The sequence below is a fragment of the Squalius cephalus genome (assembly GCF_949319135.1).
Source record: "Squalius cephalus genome assembly, chromosome: 13".
NCBI classification, from domain to species: domain Eukaryota; kingdom Metazoa; phylum Chordata; class Actinopteri; order Cypriniformes; family Leuciscidae; genus Squalius; species Squalius cephalus.
In genome coordinates, this window is record NC_137134.1 from 39169528 (window position 1) to 39187922 (window position 18395).

General features: G+C 42.5%; 2 protein-coding genes across 2 annotated transcripts in view; both read right to left on the reverse strand.

The window, feature by feature from the left end:
• Positions 1–2168: 2168 nt before the first annotated feature.
• On the reverse strand, positions 2169–11129 carry prkar2ab (protein kinase, cAMP-dependent, regulatory, type II, alpha, B; the record flags this gene model as incomplete). The annotated part of the gene is made up of 11 exons (XM_079891117.1): positions 2169–2298; positions 5298–5436; positions 5509–5574; positions 6032–6106; positions 6192–6293; positions 6923–7076; positions 9251–9357; positions 9446–9585; positions 9954–9989; positions 10727–10775; positions 10902–11129. The coding sequence occupies 11 exons, from the start codon at positions 11127–11129 to the stop codon at positions 2174–2176; spliced, it is 1221 nt and encodes a 406-aa protein (XP_079747243.1). The 3' UTR covers positions 2169–2173.
• A 6901-nt stretch (positions 11130–18030) lies between these two features.
• The window catches only part of slc25a20 (solute carrier family 25 member 20), a 9799-nt gene continuing 9434 nt past the window's right edge, over positions 18031–18395 (reverse strand). Inside the window, exon 9 of the mRNA XM_079889629.1 lies at positions 18031–18395. This exon is cut by the window's right edge and continues 83 nt beyond it. The gene's annotated coding sequence lies outside the window, so the exon portion shown is untranslated.

Here is an 18395-nt window from a genome sequence, read left to right on the forward strand (position 1 = left end):
TAGAGTTGGTGTAGTGTAGAGTTGGTGTAGTGTAGAGTTGGTGTAGAGTAGAGTTGGTGTAGTGTAGAGTTGGTGTAGAGTTGGTGTGGTGTAGAGTTAGTGTGGTGTAGAGTTGGTGTGGTGTAGAGTTGGTGTGGTGTAGAGTTGGTGTGGTGTAGAGTTGGTGTGGTGTAGAGTTGGTGTGGTGTAGAGTTGGTGTGGTGTAGAGTTGGTGTGGTGTAGAGTTGGTGTGGTGTAGAGTTGGTGTGGTGTAGAGTTGGTGTAGTGTAGAGTTGGTGTAGTGTTGGTGTGGTGTAGAGTTGGTGTGGTGTAGAGTTGGTGTGGTGTAGAGTTGGTGTGGTGTAGAGTTGGTGTGGTGTAGAGTTGGTGTAGTGTAGAGTTGGTGTAGTGTAGAGTTGGTGTAGTGTAGAGTTGGTGTAGAGTAGAGTTGGTGTAGTGTAGAGTTGGTGTAGAGTTGGTGTGGTGTAGAGTTGGTGTGGTGTAGAGTTGGTGTGGTGTAGAGTTGGTGTGGTGTAGAGTTGGTGTGGTGTAGAGTTGGTGTGGTGTAGAGTTGGTGTGGTGTAGAGTTGGTGTGGTGTAGAGTTGGTGTGGTGTAGAGTTGGTGTGGTGTAGAGTTGGTGTGGTGTAGAGTTGGTGTGGTGTAGAGTTGGTGTAGTGTAGAGTTGGTGTAGTGTAGAGTTGGTGTAGAGTAGAGTTGGTGTGGTGTAGAGTTGGTGTGGTGTAGAGTTGGTGTGGTGTAGAGTTGGTGTGGTGTAGAGTTGGTGTGGTGTAGAGTTGGTGTGGTGTAGAGTTGGTGTGGTGTAGAGTTGGTGTGGTGTAGAGTTGGTGTGGTGTAGAGTTGGTGTGGTGTAGAGTTGGTGTGGTGTAGAGTTGGTGTAGTGTAGAGTTGGTGTAGTGTTGGTGTGGTGTAGAGTTGGTGTGGTGTAGAGTTGGTGTGGTGTAGAGTTGGTGTGGTGTAGAGTTGGTGTAGTGTAGAGTTGGTGTAGTGTAGAGTTGGTGTAGTGTAGAGTTGGTGTAGTGTAGAGTTGGTGTAGTGTAGAGTTGGTGTAGAGTAGAGTTGGTGTAGTGTAGAGTTGGTGTAGAGTTGGTGTGGTGTAGAGTTGGTGTGGTGTAGAGTTGGTGTGGTGTAGAGTTGGTGTGGTGTAGAGTTGGTGTGGTGTAGAGTTGGTGTGGTGTAGAGTTGGTGTGGTGTAGAGTTGGTGTGGTGTAGAGTTGGTGTGGTGTAGAGTTGGTGTGGTGTAGAGTTGGTGTGGTGTAGAGTTGGTGTGGTGTAGAGTTGGTGTGGTGTAGAGTTGGTGTGGTGTAGAGTTGGTGTGGTGTAGAGTTGGTGTAGTGTAGAGTTGGTGTAGTGTAGAGTTGGTGTAGAGTTGGTGTGGTGTAGAGTTGGTGTGGTGTAGAGTTGGTGTGGTGTAGAGTTGGTGTGGTGTAGAGTTGGTGTGGTGTAGAGTTGGTGTGGTGTAGAGTTGGTGTAGTGTAGAGTTGGTGTAGTGTAGAGTTGGTGTAGTGTAGAGTTGGTGTAGTGTAGAGTTGGTGTAGTGTAGAGTTGGTGTAGTGTAGGTGTGGTGTAGAGTTGGTGTGGTGTAGAGTTGGTGTGGTGTAGTGTAGAGTTGGTGTAGTGTAGAGTTGGTGTAGTGTAGAGTTGGTGTAATGACTGAAAGCCAGGATTGAAGAGTTCAGATGTGAAATGTTTTTGACACACGCGCTTTAACTGCAATATTTACATGTTAAATTCTTCTGCTTTTTTCAAATACTTTCAGTGTTTGAGTGTGTGTTTTCTGTGGTAATGTTGAGTGTGTTCAGTGTTTGAGTGTGTGTGTGTGTGTGTTTTCTGTGGTAATGTTGAGTGTGTTCAGTGTTTGAGTGTGTGATGTGTGTTTTGTGTGGTAATGAGTGTGTGTGTTCAGTGTGTGAGTGTGTTTTCTGTGGTAATGTTGAGTGTGTTTTCTGTGGTAATGAGTGTGTTCAGTGTTTGAGTGTGTGTGTGTGGTAATGAGTGTGTTGAGTGTTTGAGTGTGTGGTAATGAGTGTGTTGAGTGTTTGAGTGTGTGTTTTCTGTGGTAATGAGTGTGTGTTCAGTGTGTGATTTCTGTGGTAATGATTGTGTTCAGTGTTTGAGTGTGTGGTGTGATGTGTGTGTGTGTGTGTGTGTGAGTGTGTGGTAATGAGTGTGTGTTCATTGTGTGATGTGGACACTGGACCCGAAGACGGCCACCAGCTGCTGCTCGTACTGCCAGATGTTCCTCTTCAGGATCTGCTTACAGGAGCCCAGCAAACGCTCGAACGCCTGCACGTCGATCACTGACACACACACACACACACACACACACACACACACACACACACACACACACACACACACACAGCTTCTGTGTCAAACACTCTTACATCAGAACACATTTACTGGAGAAGACACATGACTGGAGATATATGAAGCTGAGTGAGTTTGTGCTTAAAACAAGAACAAATATTGTATATTTGTAACAGAAGATCAGCTGAACTTCATACCATTTCATTGGTCCATTTGAGGAAATACCCATAATCCCTTGCACATGAATAATTTAAAGAAGTGTTTGGTCATATTGGCATTATGAGGATGGGTTTTATAATGTTGGTTTGTCTTACGTCACATCAGCATGATTCGTCTTCAATGCTTTCATTATATGTAACTGTAATAGGAGTCCACGGTTGTATTCGGACTGAAACGGTTCATGAATCTGCTTGAACTTGGAAAAATGCTGGTTTCTTTTCTGTTCATTGAACTTCTCAGGGTCGAACAAACTCATTTCATGGCAACACTTTACTATAAGGTTTCATTTGTTAACATGAACTTACAATAAACAATAAACTTCTACCGCATTTATTATTCGTAGTCAATTTCAACATTTACTAATACATTATTAAAATCAAAAGTTGTATCTGTTTACTAATGCGGTGTGAACATGAACATTTTTATAACATTAACACTAAATAATGTATTGTTCATTGTAAGTTTACTGTATTACTGTATAAAGGTTGATTTAACTTGAGTGAACAAACTAAAAACTAAAAAACTTCTACCAATGGTTTAATAAGCAAGACAGAGATCAAACTTCAACATGCAGAATAGAAAACAACAACAATCAAATAAAAACAAACAAAACTACTGTAAAAGTGACAACAGAAGCAACAGTATACTAAAACAGTGAACTATTTTTACATCTAAACAAACTAGAACATTGTTTCTTTGTAGAACAAATGAATTAACATGTAAATCCAGATATTCAGCCAACATACGCTTTTTAATCCGGTGTAGACACAAATGAAATAAAATGTTGAGTTGGAAACATAAAGTGTTTGAATCTTCTGATGGTTAGACTGGTTATTAACTATTGAACAACTGAACGAACGTTGTGTCTCTGAAAGTTGCATGGAAATTAACGAAAAACAGATTTAAAAATAATATAATAACTTCTACCAATGCTTTTCATTGTATACCTAAAGGAAAGTTAGTAGCATTTGATGAGGAAATGGAACGATGTATTATCTTCTAAGGATATAGATTATGGTTGTAATAAATGTTTTAACAGAATTACTGTTAGAGTTCAGAAAAAATTTGCATAAAAATAATTTAAAGTGGTTCAATGATAATTTATGTAAGCGGATGAAGAATAGGGATTCAGCATTAGGGAAAAGCTATTGAGTCTGGAAGAGACTCTTGGCTCCGTTGTAAAGGTCTGTGAAGTAAAGTTATTGGAGAGCTGTGAGGAGCCAGATCCAGTTATTATCTCCAGCTAATGAACGAGGCAAAACGCAATAGCAAGTTAATTTGGAAAAACATAAATACTCTTTTACGGAAGGAACCAAGTTTTATAGGAGATCTTAAGTTTAAAGTTCAGGGAAAGCAAATTGAAGATGATTATGCCATTGCTACTACTTTTAATAGTGTTTTTATTAATTCAGTTAAAGAATTAGGGGAAAAACTTGCAAGAAGGTAAATAAATATTAGTCCGAAGACAAGAAAAGACAAAAGTACGATGTCAGGCACTGTGATTTGCTCTGGTCGCAGGAGAGATGAGATACTCAGGAGTCTGTCCTCACTCAATGGCTGGCTGTCTAAGTGGTGTCCGCAAAATAATATAGAATTCAAAAAAAATATTGGATTATATGTGGATTACTCACATAAGAGTATGACTGATTATATTTAATGATCAATGTCTTAAAAAAGCTGCAGAAACTTACCCAAGAGAAACCCTGACGTCAGACAGAACATTATACAATATCAGAAACTCTAAACACATCTACGACATCTATTAATAATGCTATATTATCATGTGCTGATAAAGAACACAATATTAAAGTGTTCAAGTGCAAGGGATTATGGGTACTGAACTGTGTCATATTTGACTCACGAACGGGGAGCGAAACGATCCTTAGCTCTCGAGTGAAGAACTAACTGTTGGTATCGTTTATCGAAAATATAAATCATAATTAGTTTAGAAACACTGTTTTGGTCATAATCAGCTATTGATATGATTATATAAAACACAGAGCAGATTTCACTGGTGCAGTTTGATGATGTTTCAGTGTGAACTTCAGCTGATACTGAACACTAGACACGTTTGGGTCATCAAGTATTTCTTCAGTATTTATGTTTGCATGCATTAATATTAGGGGTGTAACAATATATCGTGTCACAATATAGCGCAATACAAAAATGAAACAACATGTATCGTGGATAGTGGGAGAAAGTTTTCAGAATTTTAGTGTCAGTACTAAATTAAACTACTATATATAATGTTGAATAAAATGTACAATAATGCAATGGGGGAATATGTGGGTCCTGATAATGCCAAGTGTCTGATGTTACCAGTAAAAAGTGGCCTACGTTATTTTAAATATATCTAGTCTGTGACAGATTGCAAACATATTAATCTAAAATAATTCTGTATTTTCAGCTTCAGAATTATGAATTTTGTTATCCTGGCGTCTCTATTGTCCTGTGCTTTGGGTTTCCAGCACCAAGTCCAAGAATATTCATTTACACACACAATGTAATATCAAATTTAGCATTTTAATCAACAGTAGATGTTTAGTTAACCTTTTATCATACGTCTTAGAGTATCGCAATAATATAATATCGTGAGTTCAGTATCGTGACATGAGGGAATCGTTACACCCCTATTTAATATACCTCATTATTCTGAATAAATCAGACTGTGTGTGTGTCGAGGACATCAGACCTTCAAAGCGTATCAAACCCGAACTAACTCTTTATGAAAACGAGCGGTTGAAGAGCTGAATGAGTCTGGTGTTCTTACCTAGACACCGGGTCTCTCCTGCCGCGTACACCGACGCCGCTCGTGGTTTATTGGTGACCAGCGCCAGCTCGCCGAAGTACTGTCCCCGCGTGCAGCGCGCCACCTCCAGCTCCGGGCCTGACCTCTGACCTGCGCCAGTCTACGGAGACAGAAGTGTGTGAGCGCGAGCCGGGCCGAGGACGATGTGTCCGTGTGTGTGAGAGGTTCTTACTCTGCTCCTGATCATGATCCTGACTTCTCCAGACTCCACGATGTAGAAGCAGTCGGCCGAATCTCCCTGAGGAACCACAGAGCACCTTATTATTTATTTAACCACAGAACACCTGCATCACGCTCATCTCTAAACTACAGGAACAAAACTGTCATAAACATCCAGTTTACTGTAGAACGCACAGAGTTTGAATAATCAGATGGCGATATGGACTAGTGTGTGTGAATATTAAAGTGCAAAAAGTTGGGTTTAACTTGAAGAAATTGTGACAGAAATATATTACTATTGTACAGTAGAATGTACCTCTCAAAGTAATATGAGTACTTTGATTAAATTTAAAAAAATTTATATATATATTTTTTATTATTGTTTTAGTTTCAGTTTCAGTAATAACCCTCAACACAACAGAGAATTTCTGAAAACATCGAACATTTCATAGGGCTGTATTATTGTAAAAAATAAAGAAATTATGAAATTGTTCAAGTTTCATGAATTCAATTGATTAGAAATAAAGGTAATCCACCTGCCGTATGATCAGCTCTCCGTCTCTGAAGCTCTTCATCCCCAGGACGTCGACGATCTTCATGCGCTCGGAGACCTGAGAGAGAGAGAGAGAGAGAGAGAGAGAGAGAGGGTCATGAAGCGAACGGCACAAGCGCAGTGATGGTCTCGACTCGACGCACCTGCAGTGACTTGAGCAGAGGCACGCTCTCGATGAAGTGCTCGTACATCTTCCTCTTCTTGGCATTATTCCTCACGATGAGTCTGTGGAACGTGGCTCTGTCCTGACGGCACAGAATCACAGTGTTTCACAATCACTGGGACTCATTCATCAATACGCAGTGAAGCACAACAGCAGACTAGCACTTTTATCCAAGTTCTAGATTATTGTTTTAAGAGCAACAAACTTTGCTAGAGTTCTAAAAGCTTGAGTTTGATTCGCGACACGAATGCAGGGCGCTGTCATACACCCGACGCATGTGTTTTTTAGTAGTTTCAGCAGTTTTCATTTTTCATGTCCTGCGCCACTTTGTTTAAATAGCAGGTTTTTTTGCTCCTATGTGTGAAATGCCAAATTCCTCCATGTAAATAGTGAATCCACCATGGCTCGCGAGTACAACTGGCTTTAAAAGGGAATGGGAGATGAGACTCTGGTTGGTTTATTGCACGTTATGCCCAAAACACACCCATTAATCATTAAGAAAATAGGGACGACCCTTTTAGACCATGCGCCGGGAGCGCCGACCATTTGTCCCGTCGTTAAACTAGCAAAGGTGAATTCGGACACTTGCACCGTGCACTTTAGACCATGCGCTTAGATCGTTAAAATAGGGCCCCTAGGACTCATTCATCAAGAAATGTGCGAAGAGCGAAACACAGGAAGCTGAATCTGCAGAGCAGGAAGTGACCTCACCAGCGCCCACAGCGCCCCCTCCTGAACGGCCCTGATGGTGGCGGCCCGCGGCGTGTTGTACATGAGGGCGAGTTCACCGAAGCTGCCTTTATTATCATAGCGACCCACACAGCAGCTGGAGCCGTCCTTCTGGATCAGGATATCAAACACACCCCTGCAGAGAGACAGACAGGTGTCACAGAGACAGACAGGTGTCAGAGACAGACGGGTGGCAGAGAGACAGACAGGTGTCACAGAGACAGACGGGTGGCAGAGAGACAGACGGGTGTCAGAGAGAGACAGACGGGTGTCAGAGAGAGACAGACGGGTGGCAGAGAGACAGACAGGTGGCAGAGAGAGACAGACAGGTGTCACAGAGACAGATGGGTGGCAGAGAGACAGACAGGTGGCAGAGAGAGACAGACAGGTGTCACAGAGACAGATGGGTGGCAGAGAGACAGACGGGTGGCAGAGAGACAGACGGGTGGCAGAGAGACAGACGGGTGGCAGAGAGACAGACGGGTGGCAGAGAGAGACAGATGGGTGTCAGAGAGACAGACGGGTGGCAGAGAGACAGACAGGTGGCAGAGAGAGACAGACGGGTGGCAGAGAGACAGACAGGTGGCAGAGAGACAGACAGGTGGCAGAGAGACAGACGGGTGTCACAGAGACAGACGGGTGGCAGAGAGATAGACAGGTGGCAGAGAGACAGACAGGTGGCAGAGAGACAGACAGGTGTCACAGAGACAGATGGGTGGCAGAGAGACAGACAGGTGGCAGAGAGAGACAGACAGGTGTCACAGAGACAGATGGGTGGCAGAGAGACAGACAGGTGGCAGAGAGACAGACGGGTGGCAGAGAGACAGACGGGTGGCAGAGAGACAGACGGGTGGCAGAGAGACAGACGGGTGGCAGAGAGACAGACAGGTGGCAGAGAGACAGACGGGTGGCAGAGAGAGACAGATGGGTGTCAGAGAGACAGACGGGTGGCAGAGAGACAGACAGGTGGCAGAGAGAGACAGACGGGTGGCAGAGAGACAGACGGGTGGCAGAGAGACAGACGAGTGGCAGAGAGACAGACAGGTGGCAGAGAGACAGACGGGTGGCAGAGAGACAGACGGGTGGCAGAGAGACAGACAGGTGGCAGAGAGACAGACAGGTGTCACAGAGACAGACGGGTGGCAGAGAGACAGACGGGTGGCAGAGAGACAGACGAGTGGCAGAGAGACAGACAGGTGGCAGAGAGACAGACAGGTGGCAGAGAGACAGACGGGTGGCAGAGAGACAGACGGGTGGCAGAGAGACAGACGGGTGGCAGAGAGACAGACGAGTGGCAGAGAGACAGACAGGTGGCAGAGAGACAGATGTGTGGCAGAGAGACAGACAGGTGGCAGAGAGACAGACAGGTGGCAGAGAGACAGACAGGTGGCAGAGAGACAGACGGGTGGCAGAGAGACAGACGGGTGGCAGAGAGACAGACAGGTGGCAGAGAGACAGACAGGTGTCACAGAGACAGACGGGTGGCAGAGAGACAGACGGGTGGCAGAGAGACAGACGAGTGGCAGAGAGACAGACAGGTGGCAGAGAGACAGACGGGTGGCAGAGAGACAGATGTGTGGCAGAGAGACAGACAGGTGGCAGAGAGACAGACAGGTGGCAGAGAGACAGACGAGTGGCAGAGAGACAGACAGGTGGCAGAGAGACAGACGGGTGGCAGAGAGACAGATGTGTGGCAGAGAGACAGACAGGTGGCAGAGAGACAGACAGGTGGCAGAGAGACAGACGGGTGGCAGAGAGACAGACAGGTGGCAGAGAGACAGACAGGTGTCACAGAGACAGACGGGTGGCAGAGAGACAGACGGGTGGCAGAGAGACAGACGAGTGGCAGAGAGACAGACAGGTGGCAGAGAGACAGACGGGTGGCAGAGAGACAGATGTGTGGCAGAGAGACAGACAGGTGGCAGAGAGACAGACAGGTGGCAGAGAGACAGACGAGTGGCAGAGAGACAGACAGGTGGCAGAGAGACAGACGGGTGGCAGAGAGACAGATGTGTGGCAGAGAGACAGACAGGTGGCAGAGAGACAGACAGGTGGCAGAGAGACAGACGGGTGGCAGAGAGACAGACAGGTGGCAGAGAGACAGACAGGTGTCACAGAGACAGACGGGTGGCAGAGAGACAGACGGGTGGCAGAGAGACAGACGAGTGGCAGAGAGACAGACAGGTGGCAGAGAGACAGACGGGTGGCAGAGAGACAGATGTGTGGCAGAGAGACAGACAGGTGGCAGAGAGACAGACAGGTGGCAGAGAGACAGACGGGTGTCAGAGAGACAGCAGAGGATCGTCTCACCTCTCGATGACGTAGAAGTTATCGCCATCGTCCCCCTGGTTAATGATGCTGTCGTGTGGTTTGACCAGCACCTCAAACATGCTGTCTAACACCTCAGTGAACTGATCCTGAGACAGAGAGACAGACAGACAGACAGACAGGCGTCACACATGCGCTGGTGTCCCGCGTGTGCAGTGTGTGAAGGCTGATCTTCACCTGCTCCAGTGTTTTGAACAGTAGTATGTCCCTGCAGGCCTCCTGCAGACGCTGACGCTGAGCCTCTGTTTTATAGTGAATCACCTTCGCCTCGCCGGCCTCGTCTTCGTCTTCATCAGGGTTATAAGCCTCCGCACACACTGAGGAACACAGTCAGTGTCTCACACACGACTAACAGCTCAAGACACGACAGGGCTTCATGAAAACACACATTCACTGAGATAAAACTAAATATAAAAAGCTTAACTTATTTTATTTCAGCTAGTTGGCAAGGCAACCTTTCTCATTTTCAGTTTGTTTACCTTGAAGTACTAGAATAACTAAAGCTAATAAAACATTCATACAAACTTTAGAGACATTTAGAAAATACAAATTGCAAAAACACAACAAAATGACTACAATTAAAATTGAATCAAAAAGTATAAAATTAAACACATTCAAAATGAAAAATACTATAATAATATCTCAATGGTACTAAAAAATAATGAGACACAGAGAAACACTTTACCTGATACCCGTCTGTTGCATTTACTAGGAAGAGGAGCTACAGAGAGAGAGAGAGAAAGAAAGATAGATAGATAGATAGATAGATAGATAGATAGATAGATAGATAGATAGATAGATAGATAGATAGATAGATAGACAAAACACAGACAGACAAAACAGACAGAAAGAAAAAATATGAAAATTGAATAGAGAGAGAGAGAGAAAGAGAGAGAGAGAGAGGGAGAGAGAGAGAGAAAGAGAGAGAGAGAGAGGGAGAGAGAGAGAGAAAGAGAGAGAGAGAGAGAGAGAGAGAGAGAGAGAGAGAGAGAGAGGGAGAGATAAGGGTCACTGTCTCATACAATCATTGAAAAAGAAAACAGGAGCAAATTAAAAACATTGACTGTGCCCATCATCTACAGATGGAGTTCCACATGTTGGAGTCTCTGACGCATCTGATCATATTTCATCAGCACATACTGAGAGCCGACATGCACAACCAGCAATATGAGAAGTAAATGAGTGTGTAAACAGCCTTTGATTACGCTTGACAAAAGTCTGGAAGTTTCAAATAGTTTATCGACAGATAGTGGCATGAAATTTTCTTATTTGTTACATTGTTAAATTTAAGTTATGTTATAAAATGTTCTTCTATTATTTGGATGTTTGTTTGTTTGTTAATTATTATTCTATGTATTCCAAGCTAAATTATGTATTATTTAAAGTCGTGCCAATAAAGCAATTTCGAATTGAATTGATAGACAGTCACGCATCAGTTCATAACTTTATAAGTCCCACCTTTGAAAGTGAAATCATCTGGAAAGTCATCTTCCTCTTCCTCCTCTTCCTCCTCCTTCTCTTCTCTGTGTTCCTCCTCTTCCTCCTCTTCCTCCTCCTTCTCTTCTCTGTGTTCCTCCTCTTCCTCCTCCTTCTCTTCTCTGTGTTCCTCCTCTTCCTCCTCCTCCTCCTTCACTTCTCCGTGTTCCTCCTCCTCCTCCTCGTCGGTGGGAGCAGAGTCCTGGTCGAAGGCCACTCCGCGGGTCACCGGGGATCTGCTCCTGATCGTAAAGTTCCTGCGCTCCCTCAGGCTGGTGAAGTGCTGAACCGCGAACTCGAGCAGGTCCACGGGCCTCTGCTTCAGAACCTCCAGGGTGTATCCCTTCAGGAGATCCGTCAATCCCGCGGGAACATCCACACTCATCCTCACGCTCATCCTGACGCCTCAGCGGTCAATAATCACACACATCTAACCCTGATCCACAGCACAACTCCTGCTGTCTCTGCATCACAGGAGCTCGTCTAAACTGGTTTCACTGGGATCTTCCCTGAGGACAGAACCATCGACCCCTGACGGATCGACACTGGCCATTGCAGAGGGAAATATTGACTGTCCTCAAAAAATATCACGACTGCTGATCGGCCATTCACGCCATCCTTGTGTTTGTATGCTTTCCCATTTTAATCAGCATATTCATCTCAAAAGATCATGTTAAATCTGCCCGGAAACATCACTCAAATTACACTGTACACAGCTAAATCCAGCTAAATTAAATGAACTCTCTTCAGAGAACATATGGTCCCACTCTACAGAGTGTTAAAGTAACTCTGAATCCGAGTTAGGGTTAATGAGATAATGAAGTGATTATTGAGCATTAGTGATGAACACCTGCTGTTAACAAGCAGAATCACTGAAGAAAAGAGAAACACAAGAACTACAGCTGACTTCAGCCAGTCTTAGACGAAATCAGCTGGGCCCAGTTTTTCAAAAGTAATCCAGTGGGATTTCGGATCACGGATTGGATCAAAACTTGGAAATGGGTTTTTCAAAAGCAAAAGAGGGATTCTGAACTAAGATCAGATCATGTAATCCGATCTTAAATTTGATCTGGATCAAACCTGCCCTTTGGGTTTTTCAGAACTGTGAACTCGGTTTGGGATCTATTTGATCCAAAAAAACAGGATTATCCTGATCCCATCAGAAGGGTGGATTCAGTTGTGATTTTTCGAACCAAATAAAACCAGAGAGGTTGTTTTTTTAAGTGAATGATCACAAAATCAATGTTTACTGATGATATATACATTTCTTCATATTTGAAGCATATATGAAGCATGTCACATCTAATGAGATATGGTAAAACAACAAAATCTACAATTTAACATTATAACAAAATAAGGAAAGTAAAATGTTTCTGTTTATTACAGTGTTTCTGTTTCTTAAAATTAAAATAAACAATGGTTATTTGTGGCCACTGGTATTTTGCCAACTGTTGTTCTTTGCTAAGCCAGTAGGCTACACTGTTGGTTCCATTTAAGGCTCTAGTAAACAGGATTTGGTGATCCTGAAAAGTTCCTATCCGGATCAGATTGATCCAATCCGATGTTGCTTTGAAAAACTGGCTCAAAAGTAAGATGGATTACGTGATCACGGATCGCAAAAAAAAGGATTACTAAATCCGGATCAATTTTATCCGGATTAAACCTTTTGAAAAACCGGGCCCTGAAGATAAAATTATAAATCTCTCGATCTCAGCAGAGGAGGATTAAACAACTCCACAAACATCAATACCACCAATACCAATAATGAGAATTAACAGAGGATTAGATATTGATGTTTTATTGACACTGTTGTGTCACCATTATGGTGATCAGTGTTTCCTTTAGTTGGGCAGTTTGACTTTTTATATGAGTTTGTGGTCTTTGTAACAGTAACACCAAAACACACAATTTGTTGCAAAGTAAACCACAAACAAAGATGATCAGGTGATAATAGTTTTCAGCATTATAAAGTAGAATAAATCACTTATCTTATCCCTGACCAAATGTGGTTATTTGTTATTAGTAGACTATATTCACTAACAATACTTTCTTGCAACAGATCAGACATTCAGAATGTTCAAAATGTTCACATTTTTAAATTTTCAAATACATTATGGGAAAGCAATCTTTAGACATGACAACTGATGTGACATTAGAGCCGAGGCGTCGGTGCTCGCGTCGAGCATGGTCCAGATGAAGCCGCGGTTCGAGGCTTGTGTTGTTAACTTTCTGTCAAATCACGTGCGCGATTCAATTTGCATGTCCGAACCCACAGATCTTACTTTACAAGCAAGTTTTCATTCAGACTTATTCAATGACATTTTTAAATACCGTCATACACTCACTCATCTGTTAGGCTTTTGTAGTGCACGTAACATAGGGAAAGCGTGGTGGCTGCTTCTTTCACAGGGTTTTGGCTGCCCTATTGTTTCCCAAACCCCTGATGGCGCTGTATGCAACACTCTCAAAGCTTTGAATCTATTTCCGAAACAATTAGGGAAAAGCCTCAGTGCCTCATGAGGCTTCATTTGCCCATCCCTAACAAACACACAGACATCAAGAATCAGCATATGAATCTCAACAATGGTGACATGCTTAATGCAGCAATGGATGCTGGGAGCCAATTTAGTATAAAACTCAAGGCTCCCATCATGCATTGCGGCACGAAGCATGTCACCATTGTTGAGATTCATATGCTGATTCTTGATGTCTGTGTGTGTCTAAAAAAAACTTGCCATATTGTATTTAAAAATAAAAATTATGCAACAAAGGTGTGTATAGTCTATTTATAACAAATAACCACTTTTGGTTAGTGATGGCAAAATGAGGCTTCCTGAACCACTGAGACCTCGCAGCCCATTGCTTCACCCAAAGGTTCATTACTCGAAGCTTCATTCAGCATTGCTCACTAGTGACACCTAGCTACTGTGCAAAGAAATAGCACACAAATTAATTAATTTTGAACCAATGACCTGAGCAGACATTTGTCCATTGCCTGGGTATAAAATAAAATATTTATCTTTCTCTGTCTGAATTTACTTGTGCAGAGACAACTGTCACACACACAATTAGTTAATCATAAATTGTTTGGATAGTGACAGTATGAACAGCAAAAGTGAAGGAAGGATTACAATAGATTTTTATTGAGAAACAGAATTATTTCAAGTGTGTTGGGGTTTAGACGATTCCTCTTCTTGGACAAAACCTCTCCAGCCACAGAGGATGCAGGGGAACATAAAGATGCCAGTGCCAGCTGGTGTAAATGAGGATCCTGATGCTCCTGTTGAGCTCAGACAGGGGAGGATCTCCTCTTTCTTGCTGGTCCATTACCAGGAAAAAGGAAGAGGTCACAAAAAGCAAACAAATCAAAAAGGGCAATCCAAATTAAAAAGCAGTCCAGTCCAGATCCAAAAATCCAAAGCAATCCAAATAATCCTATCTAATTAATAACAAGACTATAATATAGCTAGGCCTACTATAATTAATAATAACAATATACTATAACTATTCTAACCTGATATAATATAATAATATACAGCCCTAACACATACAGTATATGACACAATAACGACAATGACAATGATAGTTATCTAACTCTCTGACTCTCTGACACTGCTACAACTGCTTCTTCTACTCCTGACAACACCCACAAGGTGGCGCGAGTTTCGAACCCCCTGCATCCGGAAGCGACACTCAGACCGAACCGATGACGTATCCACACAAACCGAGGCCTCGTTTGTCATTAGTCACGTGATTTTCACGTTAACGACACAAGCCTCGAATCGCGGCTTCATCTGGCACGCCCACTTTTTCTCACACAAGCTCCGACGCCTCGGTTCAAATGTCACATCACTGCTTTTGGTCAGGGATCAAATTTGTGAATTATTCTACTTTATGATGATGAAAACAATATCACCTGATCATCTTCTACTTTAGGTTTCTGGCTTCCTTTGCAACAAATTATATATTTTGTTCAACAATGTTACAAAGACCACAAGCTCACATTAGGCTCTTGCTGCTGCTGCGTTGGTGTGCGTCTGTAAGTATATCTTTCTGTTTTGAATCAATATTTACTATCATTCTTTGTTGTTTATACTGCTAAATATAACTTACTCAACATCACACATTAACCTGACATGGCTAGCTTCAATCTAAATTGTTATTGCTAGCACAACAAGCTAGTAATCCATCTGTGCGCTGTTTTATTTATTTTTTTAACAACTTAGGTGAGTAGGATCAGTCAACAAACACGGTGAGTCATGTCATCTTCTCCTCTTATTGTCACTTGCTCTTCATGTAACATGTTTAGCATAGCCTTCACCGTAAGCACAGGGTTTACATGTGATAAATGCAGGGAGATAGTAAAGCTGACGGGGAAGATCTCAGAACTAGAGACACGCATCCAAACTTTAATCGAGGATAGTAAGAGTGCAAGGGCTTTAGATACTGCTTTGGATGCGCCTAGCTTAGGCCCCGTCCACACTACTGCGTTTTCATTTAAAAACGGAGACCTTTTGCTACGTTTGCACCTCCCGTCCGCACTAAAACGGCAAAAACGGAGACCCAAAACGGAGAAGTTTATAAACGCTGCCGACCCGTTTTTCGTTTTGAATCTCCGGAGGGGGTTTTAGTGTGGACGGGTCAAAACGGAGGACTTTAGAAACGATGACGCAGAGGCTCACGCTCGGCTCTATGATTGGGTGTCATCAGTCATGGAGTACACAGGTAATATTCAGTACCAGTAAACTCCACCCGCTGGAACAGTTTCTTACAGTAAGAAACTGCCGCGTCTCAGGCGCGGCTCGCGCGGTAAACGCGTGCATGCTAGAAATAGAACCGACGCCTATTTTTCATGCTATTTTTCAAGTGTGTTGGAAGCGTTTCCAGGCAAAATAGAATAGGAAAAGATGATTATATGTCATTTTGACACAAATACATAATAATAAATGACATTTTGATGTTTGAAAGCATTTTTTTTACAGTCTATGTTTGAAAGTCTCTAGGTTTACACCGGCACGCGCATGCCCAGTGTTGGTGAATGGTCACGTGATCCGCGTTTTCAGTCGTTTTAATGTGGACGGAGATCAATTCTAATACGCAGCTAAAACGCTGGTGTGGACGGAGATCGTATTCGTTTTAATTCTCCGTTTCTACACTAAAACGCAGTAGTGTGGACGGGGCCTTAGTGAACTCTGTACACTGTTCGGTTCCGGCTGAAGTAGAGCCCGTGCAGCAGGGCAACTGGGTGACGGTGAGGCGCTGTAGTCACGGGACAAAACACCGCTCTTCCGCTCCGATTACAACATTAAACAGATTCTCCCCGCTCAGTGAAACACCCACTGAGAATGATTGTGCCCTAGTTATTGGCGATTCGATCACACGGAACGTGAAAATAGAGACACCAGAGACCATAGTCACATGTTTGCCGGGAGCCAGAGCGCCTGACATCAAAGCAAATTTAAAAGTGCTGGCTAATGCTAATCGTAAATTCTCTAAAATTATTATTCAAGTCAGCACTAATGATGTTCGACTCCGCCAGTCGGAGATCACCAAAATTAATATTAAAGAGGTGTGTGAACTCGCAAGTACGATGTCAAGGACTGTAATTTGCTCTGGCCCCCTTCCTGTTCGCAGGAGTGATGAGATAGTTAGTAGATTGTGTTCACTGAATCGCTGGCTGTCTAAGTGGTGTCCGCTTAATAATATAGAATTTATAGACAATTGGAAAAGTTTTTGGGGCAGACCTGACCTGTTGAACCAATCTAAGGTTAAAAATGTAATTGATGTTCAACAAATAAAAAACAACTATAATACAGATGAGCAAATGCTAAAGCTTGGGTTGCTGAATATTCGATCGCTTACTTCAAAAGCACTCATTGTTAATGATATGATTTCAGATAATAACCTAGATGTGCTGTGTTTGACAGAAACCTGGCTAAAACCAAACGATTACATTACTTTAAATGAATCAACCCCGCAAGATTACTGTTATAAACATGAGCCTCGTCTGAAAGGCAAAGGGGGAGGTGTTGCTGTAATTTATAGTAATAGTTTCAAAACCACTAAGAAATCAAGTTTCAAATATAATTCTTTTGAAGCATTGGTGCTAAATGTAAAAATATATAGTGTAAACGATAAATCACGTTTGAGATTTGTGCTGGCTACTGTATACAGGCCACCAGGGCACCATACAGACTTTATCAAAGAATTTGCGGACTTTCTATCAGAATTAATATTGACTGCAGATAAAGTACTAATTGTTGGTGATTTTAATATACACATCGATAATGAAAAAGATGCATTGGGTTTGGCATTTAAAGACATTGTAAACTCAATTGGAGTTAGACAACACGTGTCAGGACCTACTCATCGTCGTAATCATACTCTAGATCTAATATTATCACATGGAATAGATGTTGATGCCGTTGAAATTCTGCAGCAGAGCGATGACATCTCAGATCATTACCTAGTCTCGTGTAATTTGCATTTAGCCAAGGCTGCAAAGCCGACTCCGTGTTTCAAATATGTGAGACCTATCACTTCTGCTACTAAAGATTGCTTTATTAATAATCTTCCTGATCAGTTTCATCATCTCAGCATCCCGGATAGCAATTTTCTTCTAGAAACAAACTTTGTTGTATTATTTTCATGTTATCACTGTGAAGCTGCTTTGATACAATCTGTGTTATAAATAGCGCTATATAAATAAAGGTGACTTGACTTGACATAAAAAGACAAGAGTCAAACTGCCCAACTAAAGGACACATTGATCACCAAATGTCCACTAAAACATCAACATCTAAACCTCTGTTATTTATCAAAGAGTGAAGCTGGTACTGATGTTTGTGGAGTTGTTTAATCCTCCTCTGCTGAGATCGAGAGATTTATAATTTTATCTTCAGCTGATTTCGTCTAAGACTGGCTGAAGTCAGCTGTAGTTCTTGTGTTTCTCTTTTCTTCAGTGATTCTGCTTGTTAACAGCAGGTGTTCATCACTAATGCTCAATAATCACTTCATTATCTCATTAACCCTAACTCGGATTCAGAGTTACTTTAACACTATGTACTCTGAGGAGAGTTCATTTAAACTGAGGGTTTTGCAGTGTAAAAGTCCATTTATGAGATTGAAATTATGATATAAATGCGGTTTATTAAATTAAAGTCGTAATTATGGCATAAATAGTTGAAATTATGACATAAAAAAGTTGAAATTATGATATAAAATAGATTTAGAGGTTAGATAACATGAGGACAGAGGCGGGAAACACAAATCAATACAGCATCATATGAAAATGATCAATATACATTTATTTATGTACATGATGTAGGTGATAATAACTGAGAATTAAACATAATGAACAAAACAATTAAAGAAACAGGCCTTGACTGTGCACTGGATTCCTGTCATGAGGGCGAAGGCAGAGACTGTATAAGCGTGCTCATGTACAGAGGTTTCCGGTTCATGGGTTGTACACGATAAACCTTCCGTTTCCCTGAAGGCAGAAACCGGTTCACAGTCTGCTATAAGGCACTATTGCAGATTAAAATCCTCTCAGGTAAATCATAAAGCAGCGAGACATTCATTGACATGTGCTATAGTCCGTCGGGACCGTCCCGTGCCAATCTGTGCGCCGGCTCACACGCGTGTTCTG